We start from the raw sequence: 19,885 nt of genomic DNA, 5'->3' as shown, positions 1-19,885 counted from the left end.
AGAACTGGGATGAAAATGGAAGTATTACTTTAGTACAGCAGCAATTAGGATTGCAACACATTCATCGACCAGTGCAGAAATAACTTTACTCTGAATCTAACCTCACCAGGGATTGCATCATCCTGATCTAAGGTGCCAAAAGTGGGGGGAAGGGACATTTTAATGATTGTCCCTTAGTTTAAAGTGTAGTTATCTCCTCTTGGTGTGATAGCAGGTCCTTTATTATTCCTTTACTTAGCCCAAACAGACCTTGCCTGAGCAGACACTATCAACAAACTAACCTTCTCCTTAATTGTTCTTCTATCTACTTTGGTAACTCTAGACCTGGGAGCAGGGCAGTGAGGACATTTGTAATTTCTTTCAAATGTCTGTAATTGTTCTTTTAAGAATGTTTGTAAAGGGACTTTTAAGAGTCTACATCAATTGTAATTCATTTGGTTAATTTACTTGTGACTTGGCAACCCTTGACCTGAAAGCAGTACCAATTGGAAGGGATTTAACATATAAGCGCAAAGTGGCTAGCCGGCACAAAGGAGAGCTGTAGAAAAAAAGGGGAGCTACAAGCAGAGGAGGTGGCGGTTGACAGCACAGATGCAGATACAAAGAGAACACAGAGAGAGACAAAAAGAGGAATACAGAAAATGTTTGTAAGGATAAGAAGAAAGACACTCTTGAAAAGAGATCAGTTTGTCTGTTTAGCATTAAAAGGAGACGTGAACTCTTGGAAGCAATGTGGCAGCTGGCTAAAACCTGGAAAGCTATTTGGACCGCTCTGAGGTGTTAAAGAGCTGGTTGTTTTCCAAGAGGTGGCCAGACTGCGAATGGAGTGTTATTGGTTGGACGGTTGAAAAGGAACTCCGGAAATTGGGACAGTCATGGTCTGAGAGAGGGAGAAGGTTCATAGAGATGTACCTTAGCTGATGATCATCGAAAGCTGTTCCTAACCTGCACTGTGTCAATAAAGAATACCTCTGTGGTGAATGTAGTTCACCTAATACATGAGTTGACTGTACTGTCTGTATAATGACGTGACCCATGACCCGGAAGTGATGATACGGGCTACCTCCAGGTACTGTACTGGAACCCCGGTGGGCTCCGCCTCTGGCTCCGCCCTCACCGGGGCCATACATAGACCGGCCACCTGTGGGTGGCACTCATTTGTACAGCCGAGTCTGGCAGAGAGTTCATGGATATTAAAGCCTAATGTTCACTCGTTCTCACGGTCTCACAGTGAATTGACAGTATAACAATTTAATATCCATCGACAGCATCATGGAAGCCGCTCTGAAGCCAGATAAGCTCGAACTCGACGCGCGCGCACCAGAAGCTAACGAGATATTCGAACTTTGGCTTCGCTGCTTTGAAGCCTACCTCGACTCCTTCACAATGCCTCCAACTGAAGCCATCAAGCTGCGACTCCTTCACACTCGGGTGAGCCATCGAATTTCTGTGATGATCGAAAAAGCGGCCACGTACGAGGCGGCGGTCGCAACCCTCAAGGTGCATTTCGTAAAGCCTGTAAACGAGGTGTACACCCAAAATCTCCTCACGACTCACCGTCAGTGCGTTGGGGAATCGCTAGATGAGTACCTGGAAAAACTGACCCTACCCCCGAGGAACTGCAGCTACCGGGATGTGACCGCAGAGGAACACATGAACCTACAGATCCAGGAAACCTACGTGGCTGGGGTCCGATCGAACTATATCAGGCAACGCCTGCTGGAAAACGGGACCACTGACCTGCAGGACATGGTAAAGCTAGCTACCTCATTAGAGGTGGCCTACCAGAATCTCAGTGCATTCCCTGAGGACTCGGCGTACCCATCATGGACGCCATCGTCGCGACCCCCGGCGGACCTGACTACGTCGCGGGCCTGTACCGCGTGGCTGCCAGTCCTGCCCCGGGAACTGCAGTTCTACTTCTGCAGTCAGGATCAACAACCCCGGCAGCGCTGCCCAGTCCGCACAGCAACGTGCAGCGACTGTGGGAAAAAGGGACACTTCGCCAAAGTCTGTCTGGGCCGAGCTAAAGCCCAGAAATTGAACACTCATCAGGCCCGACCCGTGGACTCACAGGTCCGCAGACCCCGCAACGTGGCTGCGTGCTTGACCGGAACGTCCCCTTCAGACGCGTCATCAGCCTCGTGCAACTCGTGGGGGCCGCCATCTTGCTCGCCGACTCCAACACTGACCGACACATGCAACCGCTGGGGTCGGCCATCTTGGTTGCCATCTTGGACCCAGCCCGACACGTGGGAATCATGGGAGCCGCCATTATGTGACCCCGACACCGCCGACCACGCTGGCTACCCCGCAGCTGGGCGCAGTTACCCTCGACCAGTCGCTGCCAAAGCACTTGAAAAACTAAAAGATGGTCGTCTGGATCAATGGCACGAGACCTCCTGCCTTTTCGACTTCGGGAGCATGGCGAGCCATGTCCACCCGGACACGGTAAGGCACTGCTCCCTTCCCATATACCCCTCATCCCAAACTATGTCCCTCGCCTCCGGATCCCATTCGGTCCAGATCCGGGGGTACTGTATCGCTAACCTCGCGATGCAGGGCACCGAGTACGCCTGTTTTAAGTTGTACGTCCTCCCTCACCTCTGCGCTCCCCAACTGCTTGGATTAGACTTCCAATACAGTCACCGAAGCCTGACCCTACAGTTCGGCAGACCCTTGCCCTCCCTCATGGTATGCAGCCTCGCGACCCTCAAGGTCTCCCCCTCTTCGCTCTTTGCGACCCTCACTCCCGACTGTAAGCCCATCTCCACCAGGAGCAGGAGGTACAGTTCCCAAGATATGGCTTTTATCAAGTCGGAGGTCCAGCAACTGTTGAGTGAAGGGATTATCGAGGCCAGCAACAGCCCCTGGAGAGCGCAAGTGGTGGTCGTCCGGACCGGAGTAAAGAACCGGATGGTTGTAGACTACAGCCAGACTATTAACCAGTTCACGCAACTGGATGCGCACTCCTCCCCCGCATCGCGGAGATGGTCAACCAGATCGCACATTACCGTGTATTCTCCACGGTCAATCTGAAGTCGGCCTACCACCAACTCCCAATCCGCCCGGAAGAACGCCACTCCAGTGCTTTTGAAGCAGCTGGCCAACTCTTCCACTTACTCAGGGTCCTGAGTAACTAACGGGGTCTCGGTCTTTTAGAGAACGATGGACCGAATAATGGACCAGTACGGTTTGCGGGCTACATACCCGTACTTGGACAATGTCACCATCTGCGGCCATGATCAGCAGGACCATGACGCCAACCTTCCAGGCCGCCCAATCCCTCAACCTCACGTACAATAAAGAGAAGTGCGTTTTCTGCACTACACGACTGGACATAATCGGCTATGTCATGGAGAACAGAGTCCTGGGGCCCGACCCCGACAATATGCACCCCCTCACGGAACACCCCCCTCCCCACAGCCTCAAGGCCCTCAAATGATGCCTGGAGCTGTTCTCCGACTATGCCCAGTGGATCCCCAACTATGCAGACAAAGCCCGCCCACTTATTCAAACCACCACTTTTCCTCTGACGGCTGAGGCCCGCTCGGCCTTCAGCCGCATCAAAGCCGACACCACCAAGGCCGCTATGCACGGGGTGGACACGAGACCGTCCCCTTTCAGATAGAGAGCGATGCGTCAGACGTCGCACTGGCCGCTGCACTCAACCAGGCGGGCAGGCCAGGAGCATTCTTCTCTAGAACCCTCCACGCTTCCGAGATCCGACACTCCTCGGTCGAAAAGGAAGCACAAGCCAAAGTGGAAACCGTACGGCACTGGAGGCACTAGCCGGTAGGAGGTTCACCCTCGTCACCGATCAGCGGTCAGTCGCCTTCATGTTTGACAACGCGCAATGGGGCAAAATAAAAAATGACAAAATCCTGAGGTGGAGGATCGAACTCTCCACCTACAATTACGATATCAAGCATCATCCTGGGAAGCTCAACGAACCCCCAGATGCCCTGTCCCACGGCACATGCACCAGCGCGCAAGAGGACCGACTTCGGGCTATCCACAATGACCTCTGTCACCCGGGGAGAACCCGGCATACCCACTTTATTAAGGCCCGCAATCTGCCCTTCTCCACCAAGGAGGTCAAGGCCATGACCAGGGACTGCTAGGTCTGCGCGGAGTGCAAACCGCACTTCTACCGGCCAGACAAGGCCCGCATGGTAAAGGCCTCATGCCCATGGCCTTGAGCACCAGAGTATGGACTTCAAAGGGCCCCTCCACTCTACCAACCGTAATATATACTTTCTGACCGCCGTCGACGAGTACTCCCGCTTACCCTTCGCAGTCCCCTGCCGGGCCCGACATGACCTCGGCCACTGTGATAAAGGCACTGCACAGCATCTTCACACTGTTCAGTTTCCCTGCTTACGTCCACAGCGACTGGGGCACATCGTTCATGAGCGATGAGCTGCGTCAGTACCTGCTCAGCAAAGGCATCGCCTCGAGCAGGACTACGAGCTACCCGCAAGGAAACGGACAGGTGGAGAGGGAGAACGCGATGGTATGGAAGGCCGTCCTTCTGGCCCTCCGGTCAAGAAATCTCCCGACCGCCCGCTGGCAGGAGGTCCTCCCCGATGCCCTCCACTCCATTAGATCACTCCTCTGCACAGCCACGAACGAGACCCCTCACAACCGTATGTTTCTCTTCCCTAGGAAGTCCACCTCTGGGGTCTCGCTTCCATCTTGGCTGACAACTCCGGCACCTTTCCTTCTCCGGAGGCACATGAGGAACCATAAGACCGACCCACTAGTCGCGAGGTCCAGCTGCTGCACGCCAACCCCCAGTACGCCTACATCGCGCACCAGGACGGACGGCACGATACGGTCTCCCTGTGAGATTTAGCGCCAGCTGGTTCCCCTGCCAATGCGCCCCAATCCCCGCTGCCTACAGCCACCCCCTGGGCCCCTTGCGCCCTCCTGGGTCTTCTGTCTTGGCCCGTGCCATCACTGCTGCCACCCGCCACCCCCTTGCCTATCCCCACCCCCCAACCATCTCCGACATGCCGGACTGAGGCTCAAGCTCCAGACATGATGCCCCCGGAGTCACTATCTGCAACGACCGTGCCCGCCACATCGCCAGAGCTGAGGAGGTCTAAAAGATCGATCCAGCCTCCAGACAGACTGAATCTCTAATTGACCCCACGTCACCCCCGCTGGACTTGATTTTTTTTTACAGGGGGTGAATGTCGTGAATGTACTTCAACTAATACATGAGCTGTCTGTACTGTCTCTATAATGATGTGACCCATGACCTGGAAGTGATGATACGGGCTACTTCCAGGTACTATACTGGAACCCCGGTGGGCTCCCCCTATGGCTGCGCCCTCACCGGGGCCATATACAGTCCCGCCACCTGTGGGCGGCACTCATTTGTACCCCCGACTCTGGCAGGCGACACCATGGATATTAAAGCCTAATGTTCACTCATTCTCACAGTCTCAAAATGAATTGATGGTATAACAACCTTTTTATGGCATCGTTTGGCTACTTCTCCCACATTCGTGTGGAAGTGATACAGGTGCTTGTGGCTGGGTAAGACTATTGAAAGTGAAACCTACATATTTATTTGAAATATCATCCACCTGTTAATCTGTGATTTGTGTTGTTTCTGGTTTGTGTTAAAGTAAAAGTTACAAGAATTTAATTCTTGTCAGCAATCTCGTCATTTGGAGATATTGGGTAAATTTGATTATTTTGGTTTACAGTTTCCCATCTGTCAGTGCTTTATCACTACCCTTAGATACAGCTCTCTACATCCCTCCCCTTGTCTTACTAATTTGGACCGCAAACTATGACTTTCACACCATATTCACTCCCTTTCGTGCCATTTCTCGGGGAAGAATCACACTCTGTCAGCCTCCCACTGAGCATGTCTGTCAAATCTAATGTTTGCTCATTAGACACAGAAAAAGCTCGAGCTAAACAACAAATCTGCTGGCACCAGCAAGGAGAAAAGACAGTCTACCTTTTGGGGCAAGCTTTTTATTGACAGGATTCTGCTCAAAGCATTAAAGCCCCATTTTTAATCTCTTTGGCCTGGGATGTCAGACATGATCAAGTCAGATGCTTATCGTGCACCCCTGCCTCATTTCATTCTAAAATGGGAACACAGTGCGAAATGGTCATGCAAAAGAACCCATTCCTGCTGGCCAGCTTAGGCTAAAATAAGGGCTTAACTTGTCTTTCCTTTTCACAGATGGTGATTCAATTGCCCACAGTTGAGTCCAGCAATCTGAATAGGAATAGTATTGAATATTTTTAAGAAGTGTGATTGTGTGTGAGATATTAGATCTTATGTTGGCTGGACGCGAAATAAATATTAACAAGGAAACAAGGAAAAAAATAGAAGTGTGCCTGTAGTAAAAATAGCATCTCTTAAAAAAACTGGTGCTGTAATTAAGTAGCTGCCTGCTGTTTGCCAATCATCCTCTCACATTTCCGTGGAACAATTCTTACGGTTTTTTGAGGAGTCTGCTCGTGATTTTGGAGTATGCAATTTCAATAAATTATAAAGCTAGTTGATTAATCAATTGAGCAAATGCAGCGCACCTCCTTGCCTATGGCCTAAGTTCAGCCTCGCTCTCATCTACCCCTTCAACCCAGTTCCAGCTGCTGTCTTGAAATGTCCATTAAACTAGCACTTTTATTTATTTTTTTTCATTCATGCCTTCACAAGCGCTGTTCCAATACAGTCCCATTGGCCTCACACATTCTACCTTCTGGAAAGTTGATTTCATCCAAACTCAATGTCCATGTTTTGACTTGCAGCAAGCCCCATTTCCCAATCATCCCTGACCTCACTGACCTACTTTGGCTCCCAATCACACAACATCTTAAATTTAAAGTTCTCATCCTTGTTTTCAAAGCCCTCCATGGCTTCGCCCCTTTGGGCAGCACGGTAGCACAGTGGTTAGCACTGTGGCTTCATAGCACCAGGGTCCCAGGTTCGATTCCCTGCTGGGTCACCTTCTCCACGTCTCAACTTTCTCCACGTGTCTGTGTGGGTTTCCTCCGGGTGCTCCAGTTTCCTCCCACAGTCCAAAGACGGGCAGCTAAGGTGGATTGGATATGCTAACTTGCTCTTAATGTCCATAAAGGTTAGATGGGGTTATTGGGTTACAGGGATTGGGTGGAAGTGAGGGCTTAAGTGGGTCGGTGCAGACCCGATGGGCCGAATGGCCTATCCCTGAAATTGCCACCAACCCCACAAGGCTCTGCGATATCTGCGCTCCTCTAATTCTGGCCCCTTGAGCATCCCTGATTATTAATCGCTCCATCATTGCTGGACGCATCTTCAGTTGCCTCGGCCCGAAGCTCTGGAATACCCTCTGTCCATCTCTCCGCCTCACATTCCTGATCTAAAAACTCTTTGAAACCTATTTCTGTGACCAAGTGATTGGTCCCATGGCTTTTTTGCGACGGGGTGTGATATTTTGTCACATGTCAAGCTCTTTGAAATGATTTATCATGTTGAAGATGCTGTGTAAATATTCAATGTTGATATATCAGTTTTTCTCACAAATTGATTTCTTTCTGATACTGTTATTATATGCTTATGGAGAAATAATTTTCAGTCAATTATTAGCTATATCCAGTGAGTATTACATGGGTTGCCTTCTTTCCTCCGTACGTTGGTGACAAGGGACTGGCAGCTTTAGTTACAGTTAGTCCGAATTGGTTTAGAGCAGTTGAGTAGAACGGAACATTCAAGGGCGCCAATAATCTTAGTTCAGCTTCAGACTGGGGTGAGGGAGGAGTGGTGAACATTTGTCTCTTTGCTGGCAATGGCTGTGAAAGGAAATATCAGATTTGACAGTTGTGTGTAAATTTGAGCGCAGGATGGAGCCCATTAAGACATTTAAGGAAACTATTACATATAGCTGCAGGTTTACGTGCAGTGCGGTCAGCCTAAGTTGAAGGTGGTTTGTGGAAGGGCTGTTGGCAAGTGACAGTTAAACCCAAAACACTTTGTGAGTGTTTCCCTCCTCCTCTAACCAACCCCCCCACCCCACGGTGGTTGGGAAGTGGGAGCAGGGGCCTGTCGTGAAGGTGAGTGAGTGCCTTTAAATTTGCTTAACTTTCAGCGGGAGCAGGGTTTGAGGTAATATCAGGTAAGCTCTTCCTTACTTTTTCTTTTTCTTGTTTTTTTTTAATCTAGAGGTGATGTCAGGGAAGGCAGTACAATGCTCCTCCTGCAGAATGTTTGAGGTGAGGGACGCCGTCAGTGTCCCTGCTGATTTCATCTGTGGGAAGTGCACCCAACTCCAGCTCCTCAAAAACCGTGTTAGGGACCTGGAGCTTGAGCTGGATGAACTTCGGATCATTCGGGAGGCAGAGGGGGTCATAGATAGGAGCTTCAGGGAAGTAGCTACACCAAAGACTGGAGATAGATGGGTAACTGTAAGAGGGACTGGGAAGAAGCAGTCAGTGCAGGGACCCCCTGCGGTCGTTCCCCTGAGTAACAAGTATACCGTTTTGGATACTTGTGGGGGGGACGACTTACCAGGGGTAAGCCATGGGTGGGGTACGGGCCTCTGGCACGGAGTCTGTCCCTGTTGCTCAGAAGGGAAGGGGGCAAAGGAGTAGAACATTAGTAATTGGGGACACAATCGTCAGGGGCACAGATAGGAGATTTTGTGGGAGCGAGAGAGACTCACGTTTGGTATGTTGCCTCCCAGGTGCAAGGGTACGTGATGTCTCGGATCGTGTTTTCCGGGTCCTTAAGGGGGAGGGGGAGCAGCCCCAAGTCATAGTCCACATTGGCACTAACGACATAGGTAGGAAAGGGGACAAGGATGTCAGGCAGGCCTTTAGGGAGCTAGGATGGAAGCTCAGAGCGAGAACAAACAGAGTTGTTATCTCTGGGTTGTTGCCCGTGCCACGTGATAGTGAGATGAGGAATAGGGAGAGAGAGCAATTAAACACGTGGCTACAGGGATGGTGCAGGCGGGAGGGATTCAGATTTTTGGATAACTGGGGCTCTTTCTGGGGAAGGTGGGACCTCTATAGACAGGATGGTCTACATCTGAACCTGAGGGGCACCAATATCCTGGGGGGGAGATTTGTTAGTGCTCTTTGGGGGGGTTTAAACTAATTCAGCAGGGGCATGGGAACCTGGATTGTAGTTTTGGGGTACGGGAGATTGAGAGTATAGAGGTCAGGAGCACAGATCTGACTTCGCAGGAGGGTGCCAGTGTTCAGGTAGGTGGTTTGAAGTGTGTCTACTTCAATGCCAGGAGTATACGAAATAAGGTAGGGGAACTGGCAGCATGGGTGGGTACCTGGGACTTCGATGTTGTGGCCATTTCAGAGACATGGATAGAGCAGGGACAGGAATGGTTGTTGCAGGTTCTGGGGTTTAGGTGTTTTAGTAAGCTCAGAGAAGGGGGCAAAAGAGGGGGAGGTGTGGCGCTGCTAGTCAAGGACAGTGTTACCGTGGCGGAAAGGATGCTAGATGGGGACTCTTCTTCTGAGGTAGTATGGGCTGAGGTTAGAAACAGGAAAGGAGAGGTCACCCTGTTGGGAGTTTTCTATAGGCCACCTAATAGTTCTAGGGATGTAGAGGAAAGGATGGCGAAGATGATTCTGGAAAAGAGCGAAAGTAACAGGGTAGTTGTTATGGGAGGCTTTAACTTTCCAAATATTGACTGAAAAAGATATAGTTCGAGTACATTAGATGGGTCATTCTTTGTACAATGTGTGCAGGAGGGTTTCCTGACACAATATGTTGACAGGCCAACAAGAGGCGAGGCCACATTGGATTTGGTTTTGGGTAATGAACCAGGCCAGGTGTTAGATCTGGAGGTAGGTGAGCACTTTGGAAACAGTGACCACAATTCGGTGACCTTTACGTTAGTGATGGAAAGGGATAAGTATACCCCGCAGGGCAAGAGTTATAGCTGGGGGAAGGGCAATTATGATGCCATTAGACATGACTTAGGATGTGTTGGTTGGAGAAGTAGGCTGCAAGGGTTGGGCACACTGGATATGTGGAGCTTGTTCAAGGAACAGCTATTGCATGTTCTTGATAAGTACGTACCAGTCAGGCAGGGAGGAAGGGGTCGAGCGAGGGAACCGTGGTTTACCAAAGAAGTGGAATCTCTTGTTAAGAGGAAGAAGGAGGCCTATGTGAAGATGAGGCATGAAGTTTCAGTTGGGGCGCTTGATAGTTACAAGGAAGCGAGGAAGGATCTAAAGAGAGCTGAGACGAGCAAGGAGGGGACATGAGAAGTCTTTGGCAGGTAGGATCAAGGAAAACCCAAAAGCTTTCTATAGGTATGTCAGGAATAAAAGAATGACTAGGGTAAGAGTAGGGCCAGTCAAGGACAGTGGTGGGAAGTTGTGTGTGGAGGCTGAGGAGATAAGCGAGATACTAAATGAATACTTTTCGTCAGTATTCACTCAAGAAAAAGATAATATTGTGGAGGAGAATGCTGAGACGCAGGCTATTAGAATAGATGGCATTGAGGTGCGTAGGGAAGAAGTGTTGGCAATTCTGGACAAGGTGAAAATAGATAAGTCCCCGGGGCCGGATGGGATTTATCCTAGGATTCTCTGGGAAGCCAGGGAAGAGATTGCTGAGCCTTTGGCTTTGATTTTTAGGTCATCATTGGCTACAGGAATAGTGCCAGAGGACTGGAGGATAGCAAATGTGGTCCCTTTGTTCAAGAAGGGGAGTAGAGATAATCCCGGTAACTATAGGCCGGTGAGCTTAACGTCTGTGGTGGGTAAGGTCTTGGAGAGGATTATAAAAGATACGATTTATAATCATCTAGATAGGAATAATATGATTAGGGATAGTCAGCATGGTTTTGTGAAGGGTAGGTCATGCCTCACAAACCTTATCGAGTTCTTTGAGAAGGTGACTGAACAGGTAGACGAGGGTAGAGCAGTTGATGTGGTGTATATGGATTTCAGTAAAGCGTTTGATAAGGTTCCCCACGGTCGGCTATTGCAGAAAATACGGAGGCTGGGGATTGAGGGTGATTTAGAGATGTGGATCAGAAATTGGCTAGTTGAAAGAAGACAGAGAGTGGTAGTTGATGGGAAATGTTCAGAATGGAGTTCAGTTACGAGTGGCGTACCACAAGGATCTGTTCTGGGGCCGTTGCTGTTTGTCATTTTTATAAATGACCTAGAGGAGGGCGCAGAAGGATGGGTGAGTAAATTTGCAGACGACACTAAAGTCGGTGGAGTTGTAGACAGTGCGGAAGGATGTTGCAGGTTACAGAGGGACATAGATAAGCTGCAGAGCTGGGCTGAGAGGTGGCAAATGGAGTTTAATGTGGAGAAATGTGAGGTGATTCACTTTGGAAAGAATAACAGGAATGCGGAATATTTGGCTAATGGTAAAATTCTTGGTAGTGTGGATGAGCAGAGGGATCTCGGTGTCCATGTACATAGACCCCTGAAAGTTGCCACCCAGGTTGATAGGGTTGTGAAGAAGGCCTATGGTGTGTTGGCCTTTATTGGTAGAGGGATTGATTTCCGGAGCCATGAGGTCATGTTGCAGTTGTACAAAACTCTAGTACGGCCGCATTTGGAGTATTGCGTACAGTTCTGGTCGCCTCATTATAGGAAGGACGTGGAAGCTTTGGAACGGGTGCAGAGGAGATTTACCAGGATGTTGCCTGGTATGGAGGGAAAATCTTATGAGGAAAGGCTGATGGACTTGAGGTTGTTTTCGTTAGAGAGAAGAAGGTTAAGAGGTGACTTAATAGAGGCATACAAAATGATCAGAGGGTTAGATAGGGTGGACAGCGAGAGCCTTCTCCCGCGGATGGGGGTGGCTAGCACGAGGGGACATAGCCTTAAATTGAGGGGTAATAGATATAGGACAGAGGTCAGAGGTGGGTTTTTTACGCAAAGAGTGGTGAGGCCGTGGAATGCCCTACCTGCAACAGTAGTGAACTCGCCAACATTGAGGGCATTTAAAAGTTTATTGGATAAGCATATGGATGATAAGGGCATAGTGTAGGTTAGATGGCCTTTAGTTTTTTTTTCCATGTCGGTGCAACATCGAGGGCCGAAGGGCCTGTACTGCGCTGTATCGTTCTATGTTCTATGTTTAAATATATCAAAGGTATATCCACATATCAGAAATATGGAAGAGGCAAGAGGTTATGTGTCATTCCATCAAATACATGTTTTTGATGGAACCCATGAGATGCTTGTGAGAGGTGGGCCGAGAAGGATCCCATGGCAACACCATATATTTGGGCATGCATTGTATCATTAAAATTGAACTCAGGTGCATGAGTTCCCATGTTCATTACATCAGTGAATACTAATTCACGCAATTATGGTGGATCTAGATCACCTTGATATCGTACTGCAGCGTAAATATCTATGGCTTCCTAAGTGGAACATTGATGAATAGGCTAGGAATGTCACAGTAGCAAATAGAAACAGGTTTAATATCAATATGCAAGTTCTTTATGATCTTTCTAAATGTGAAGACATTCTTCACAATCAATTTAAGATTGGCAGGCAGGCTCGCAGTGCAGCAGACATGTGTACTAGAAGTTACATTAATGCACAAGACCCTATTCTTTGCAGCCAGAAAGAACATCTACACACATTGCGCCTGTTTCAGCTGAACAAAAGACAATACTGCCATTTGCTGATTTATTCCTCAGAATAATGCCTCGACCAATCAAGGTTGAGCTACCTGGTTTGAATTTCAAGCAATGCTTGGCAGTTATCCATCAGACAGCATCCACTAGTGCATTCTCCATGGCAATGCCTCTGCCAATCAGAGCCCACTTGCCAACCAATGAGCATTCTCTTATCATGCAGTATAGATTGTTGTTCTCCTTTTATACTGGTATTCTTGCGAAGTGTTCCGATGAGTACAAGATTAAAAGCTTCAACATGTCCCTTTTTTTTCCAGTGGTACTCAAGTTCTGCGCTACCAAATGACTAAATGTCTGTTTTTGTGTTTTATTTCTGTAGGCCGGGCCAGTCTGTATGACAAAGCTTCACTGCGAATTGACCAGCTTCGCTCAGAGGACCAGGGATGGTACGAATGCAAAGTGCTTATGTTGGACCAGCAATATGACACATTTCATAATGGCAGCTGGGTGTATGTCACAGTAAATGGTGAGTGAAACGATCAAGTACATATCAGAATGCACTACAAGTGACTTTAACTGTGATAGAGAACTCCATTGTAGCTTTAATCAAATGAATCACCAAACGTCATAGCTAACAATGATGAATTTAACAATGAATGAAGGTCACATTTGTGTCAAGTGGAATGTGCCTTCATTTACACTTGATGCATTTAACCTTAGATGCAATGAAAGCTGTATTTGGATTGGGCGAGAGCAATCAATAATTGTCTGTCATCAACGATAAGTTTATTTTAAATGTCCATGGTCTGTGTAGCATTGCGTTTGGTCGAAGAAGCAATGTTGCTGATTACCACAGATTTTCTGGCTCAGAATTTCAAAGTTATCAGTTGTAGATAATTTGTCAACGCGACTGCAGTAAATCAAACCACAACTTCTCTTGTACGAATGAAATCACAGAAGTCTATGAAAAACCAGGAAAAAAAAAGCTCCCTCCATTTCCATGATCCAGCTGGCTGTTGTGACACTCTGAACACATAACATGTACCAAATGTACTTGGTAAATTCCGGAGTCATGCACCCGGAATCAGGAATTTAGCAGGGTTGGGCTCAGATCTATATCCCTCCACCCTCTCGTGTCTGTTGGTATTCTGTTGTGTTGCTCAGCAGCAACTTGAACCAGTTTGGTTTTTAGTTCAGTTTGAAAACAGCAGCAGTAGATTTAAACAAAACAATAATTTCCCGCAACTAATCTTTCGGCTGATGTTCTCCAACAGGCTACAGTATAACACATAGCATGTTGAATGAATTAGACTGAAATGCTACCGTTGCCCGGACCAATACTGAAGACGCTGAATATATTCTGTGATGGTTTGAGTTTTGGATCAAATCGACATTTTTGTTTCCAACTGAGAAACGTGTTTTAATATACTCAATAACAGCACTGGCTTTTCCTTTGCGTGTGTTTAAAGATGATGTTTAAATCCTTATGGCATCTCATAGTCACTAGTGTTGGAAGAAGCATGACATTGGCAGACCCTCATCTTTTGCATTGCAGTTGTCGATAATGTCAGTGCAGGTAAGGTAAAGTCGTCATAGTCCCAGATGACCATCAGCTGCTTTCCCCTTGACTGGTGGCGATTTAATTTTAGGATCACCACACCTCATGTTGAGAAGAAGGGGCCTTCATGAATAACCTCAGCCAATACAGGAATTGAACCAACATTACTGGCCTCCCTCTGCAACACGAACCAGCTGTCTAGCCAACTGAGCTAAACCAGCAGCCCCAATCTTTCCCATGCCCCTCCCCTCACAATACCACAATTTTGTTCAATGTATGGCCTCCTCAACCACAACAATTTTAAAATGACTGAATAATAACCACCTCTGTATTTTCCCGATAAATATAATGCATTTATCACAATGTAACAACTGGAAGCACTTCAAAACAGTGAATTGTTACTGGAGTGCAGTGACTTATACGGACAACCATCTGACATTTTATATAAGAGTCTTATTATTCTTGCTGCTCATTGCAGGTATCTACTGCTGTGCATGTAAGCCCTGGCTGATAGCCAGTGTTCTTGGTGTAAGCATTTGTCAAGTTGTTTCACAGTTTACTGTCCTGACTAGATTGTAGAACTGACAAAATGACAGCAGTATCTACCCTGCCCATTGAAATTCATAGTATCCAAAGAGCAAGAATATTTCCATTGTTTCAGATAAATCTATCAGAGTGAAGTATTGGTTGGTGTTGAAAATGCTAATCATGTTATAAAATCTCATTTTACAAGTAGCAAGTAGTGATGCTTCATGTAAAAATTCAAATAGGAATTTCCGAGCAAGCAGAGAGCATTCTTTCATTGTACCATTTAGGAGCTTGACCTGAGAAGGGCTGATTTTTAATGACATTTTCGTTCACTGAGCAACCTTCTAGATCAATGAACAGAAAGGCTTTTTCAGAAGCAGCAATTTTACGAGCTGAGTTCAGGAGGGGGAAAGAAATCAGCTTGTTACAAGAAGCAATTGTGAATGGGGTTGCTAGGCATTACACTGTTTGATATTGTAGCAGAGAACGCTATGCATTGAGGCATACTGTGCCCGCATAAAGCACAGCAATTTATCTATGGAACGATTGTCTGGTTGTAAGATTGCCTCAGACGATGTGTTCATTGAACCGATGGGATGCGGAGAAGGAAAGCCCCTCCTTTTTAGAGCATGTGAAAGTTGAGCCCATTCATACTCTGCAAAATGGAAATCTGCACTCTAATGATAAAAGAACACATTCATGTATGAAAAATAGAGTCTATTATAAAGGATGTAATAGCTGACATTTAGAAATACATAATGTGATCAAGCAGAGTCGGCATGGCTTAACGGAGGCAAAATCATGCCGGACAAATTGCTTCAAATTCTTTGAGGTGGTAATGAGCAGGATAGATAAAGGGGAACCATTGGATGTAATATACTTGGATTTCCAAAAAGTATTTGATAGGGAACCGCACAAAATTCTACTTAATAAGATGGTGTTGGGGTTGTACATTAGCATGGATGGAGGATTGGCTAATTAGTAGAAGACAGAGGGTTGGGATAAGAGGGGCATTTTCAGGATGGCAGCCTGAAACTAGTGAAGTGCCACAGGGATTAGAGCTGGGTCACAATTATTTACAATATTTATTAATGACTCGAATGATGGAAGTGAATGTGGAAGTGAATGACGGAAGTGAATGTGCTATTGTCAAGTGTGCATATGGCATAAAAATAGGTGGGAAGGGAAATGTTGAGGATGACACATATATCGGAATCTTACCAAAAAAATGGCAACGTGTCAGTTCTGGTGAGGAAGACGGGGTGAATCCTGTCAACTTCGTTGGTGGGATTTCTCATGGAATCTTGAGCCTCTTAGAAAAAAAATAAGTGAGTGAACATAGTTAATGCAATCACTCTGGTGAGGTGGGGACTTTTAGAGCCAAGAATTGGGGCACCATCTTTACAGGGCACCCTGACAAGCATTGCAGTCGAACAGCTCCCAAGCCACATCTCAGAGGTCTCAGGGCTCTCCACTACAACAGTCATTGCTGGCAAATTCGAAGAAAAATGTAAAGTTTGAGCAACATGTCTTTCGTAATGCGGTTACAAAGATTGGGCGAAGGATTCAACTGTTTTGTAACAGACTTGCGTCTCAAAGCGCAAACCTGCAATTTTGTAGACCTGCATGATTCTCTAATCAAGGCCCAAATTGTTTATGGATTTAAAAACGGCATGTTACGCAAACAATTGCTGCGCGAACAAGATTTGACTTTATTCGAAGCAATACAGGTATGCAAGGCCAGCGAAGTTGCTTTGCAACAAATCACGGAAATTCAGGGAGAAGAGTTTCAGATTATTACCACCCATTTTATGAAGAAGAGCTTTCTGGCATCATGCCGAAACAGATTAGCTCTAATTTTAAGGTTGCGCCCCCTTGTTCTGAGCTCCACACGACAGCAAATAGGTTTGCTCCATCTACCCTATTAACTGTTTTAATCGGGAACATCTCAGCTGGATTATCCTTTAGTCTTCTTTACTCAAGGCAACCTTCCCTGATAATATTTTTTTAATCGCCCCAGTATCATACCCACTTCCATATGCACATTGACACACACAACATACTATGGGAGAGTTGGATATGATTCCTCGAGCAAGAATTGGGAAAACATGAATTGAAGAATATATCAAGTAAGTATCAAGACCTTTGCATGTGGATTATTAAGAAATAGGAGCCCAGCTGATTCTGGGAAAAGGCTGACAACTCAATTTCCTGGCATGAAGTGTGGTAGAGTGGCAGACCATGCAAGCTCCATTCTAGACTTGTTTTTTAGTTATTGAGCTTGGCCATTTATACATTGGGCGTACGCCTGCAGAGCATCAAAACAAGGTTCATGGGACCCAGGGTTGGGGCACCAAAACACAGGGAGACCCTGGACCAAGAGAGAGAAACAGGGAGATGTCCCAGAGAAAGAAGATCCAATGAGACAGATCATCAGGGAAGGAGAAACTATGAGTAGACCACCAGAAGGAGGAGATCACTGGGAGGCACCACTGGGGAGAAGAACAGGAAAAGAGGCTTCAGGCAGCCAAAGTGCTGCTGGTGGCAGGATCCGGGTACTGAGGGCTCAGGAGAATCCCGGGAGATCTGAAAAGGCAGATGAAGGCCAGTGATCCCGTGCTGTGGGCTATTGGGGCAAAAGTAACCATTTGGAGCAGTGGTGTTCAGCTCGAGAGTTCTGAAGAGCTGGAATAGTGTCTGTGCACCAGAGCTGGAGTGCAGCCTTGGAAAGTCTCAGGAAAGAAACCATCAGGATGCGTGCAGTCATCGAGGCAGTTCTGCGCTGGAGTGACCTTTGGAGGGAATTCAGCGACCAGATCTTCAAAAATGAACACTTGAAAGCCCTCATGAGGGAGAAATTATGTAACTCAGAGGTGACTGACATCTGGGTGGGTTTCTGAGAAATCCATTGGATCTGCCTTGCCTGCATCTGCCATTTATTTTACAGTGTGAAATGTTCAAAGACAGTTTGTTCACCTGTCACTTCACACATACCTTGTATTCATTCTAAATGTTATAGTATAACATAGATATTGTAAATAGTTTTACTTCTCTAAAACAGTATAGCAATGTGTATTTTGATAGGGCATAGACCATGGAACATGGTGGCTTTATTCTCTTAGCAAGTGCCTTGGATCCATAATGTTGCCCACTTCAAATGAAATGTCTCGTCGAGGATCAAAACAGAGTCAAATAATTGACTTTTCAACTCTAAAGCAGGCTGACTAGTAAACTGCAAAATATAACTATTGGTGACTTCTTCAACAGAAGTACAGATGTGGTCTGTTTTGCTGCCAACCGCGGTTGATTTACTGTATTACAAATTGCTTCTGTACCATCTGAAGCACTGCAATCCTATTAACCTAAGCTGTACTGTATAATCCCCATCTTTGTAAGATTTTCCCATTTTCTGTTCATGGCATTGCAGTGGAATCCAGTTAATGTAAGCTTCACTTTGTAATCTTACCTACATACTCACCTGACTGGTCCCGGGGGTGGGGGTGGAAAACAGTGCAAAGTCAGATTGGAGTGTGGACGGACAGCAAAATACAGCATCAAGGACAGTAACACAAACTGTTACATGTTTAAAGCAGAGACGTTGACAGGTTTTATGCTTTTGCAGGCTTACGAGAACAAATAGATCTTGTCTTCACACACATCAGCTCAGAATGAACAATTACCACACTAACCACGACTTAAAATGAAAAGCACTGTATTGAAGGTTCTTCACAGTAAAGGTGAAGCAATAGGGCAATTTACAAGGCATCTGCTTCACAGCATTATATTTATCTATATTGAGACTCATTAAAATCAGCATGGTAAATAGATAGTGGGTTTGAGAATCTGGGACAGAAGCAGACTCCTGTCGCCTACTCATGGCCTATTTTCTCAATGTGTCAACAAAACACACCATGATGGACCAAGTGTTATTGCAGCAGGGCATCTAATGATGTCTGCCATCAGCTAAATTTGCCCTTGGATATTGAGGTTTTTAACGGTGGATTCCAGATTGAGTTTGGAGGCCTGTGAGGTTCAACCAAAAAGTAGAGCCTTGTTTAGAAGATGTTAATACTACAGGCTGCGATGTAAGACTGCCCGTTTGTCCATGCAAACGGCTGATTCAAGCAATCGGGCTCTTAAAGTGCCCTGTTAAGCTGCAAGACTGCCTGTGAGAAAACACTAAAACACTATGGGCAGGATTCTCTGTTGGCTGATGGCAAAACCTCGAAACGCAATTGGGCGGAGAATAGGTTCTGTTGGCAAAATCGCGGCAGGCGCCAATTTGATGCCAAATCGCTAATCCCCATCACCTTGGCAGCGGCGTCAATGTGTTCACTTTGCATGTCATTAGCGGGTCAACCCGGTATTCTCCGGGGCCTCTGTGATTTTCCACCTCCGATGGGCCGAGTTCCTGACGGCATAGTTCACTTGTGCTTTTAAACATCGTGAAACCTATATTGTGGCTGATGAGGGAGAGAGGAGGCAAAGCAGAGAGACGCGACTATGGGCTGCTGGGCCATGCTGGCTGGGGGGGGGGGTCAGGCCGAGTGGCCAGGGTGACCCTCCCACGGGACTTGGGTGGTGTCCAGTAATGATCTCCATTGCCGCGGCCTGCAAGGCAGCGCCTTTCGGTAATTTGGACATTCTGAATTTTCCCTCTGTGTACCGAACAGGCGCCGGAGTGTGGCGACTGGGGGCTTTTCAAAGTAACTTCATTGCAGTTTAAATGTAAGCCTACTTGTGACAATAAAAGACTTATTATGTTCCTGTACACCTCACTGACCATCCACCTTGGCTGCTGACAACCCTCCACCATACCTCCTCCCAACCCAACCGCCACCCGCCGGCGGCCCACCCAAGGTAATGCCCACAGTAGCCCCTACGAGGGCACCGAGCGAGGACTGCAGACCATACCGTTGGCAAGGGCAGTACCAGCCGACGGTATCCCTGACAGCAGGGGCAGGCACTAGGGACAGAGGCCCCCAAGGTTCCGGGCAACAATGGGGCCAGAGGTACGGGATTGACAGGGAATAGCCCGCAGTGCCAACCAGGGCCACCATGTAACCCGTTGGACCTGGTTGGGCACGAGGGTATGCACCATTCTAACATGTCGGCCATTCATCCCCTGTAGACAATGGTTATTTGATTTCAAACAGCAATGGTGGCCTTCCGGCTAGTCGCTGTAGCCCTGCGGGATGCCTTGCGGATG

General features: G+C 47.2%; 1 protein-coding gene across 9 annotated transcripts in view; it reads left to right on the top strand.

The window, feature by feature from the left end:
• igsf9bb (immunoglobulin superfamily, member 9Bb) overlaps positions 1-19,885 on the top strand; it is an 827,780-nt gene that overhangs the window by 350,186 nt on the left and 457,709 nt on the right. For all 9 annotated transcript variants that reach the window (XR_005458187.1, XR_005458188.1, XR_005458191.1 and 6 more), the window contains exon 3: positions 12,970-13,116. Coding sequence is in view for 3 of the 9 variants with exons in the window: in XM_038779227.1 (XP_038635155.1) it covers positions 12,970-13,116 (147 nt within the window). In the remaining 6 variants the exon portion in view is untranslated. The remainder of the gene's footprint in view (positions 1-12,969; positions 13,117-19,885) is intronic.

The sequence above is a fragment of the Scyliorhinus canicula genome, chromosome 19, assembly GCF_902713615.1.
Source record: "Scyliorhinus canicula chromosome 19, sScyCan1.1, whole genome shotgun sequence".
NCBI classification, from domain to species: Eukaryota; Metazoa; Chordata; class Chondrichthyes; order Carcharhiniformes; family Scyliorhinidae; genus Scyliorhinus; species Scyliorhinus canicula.
This window is presented reverse-complemented; position numbering and strand designations above follow the sequence as displayed.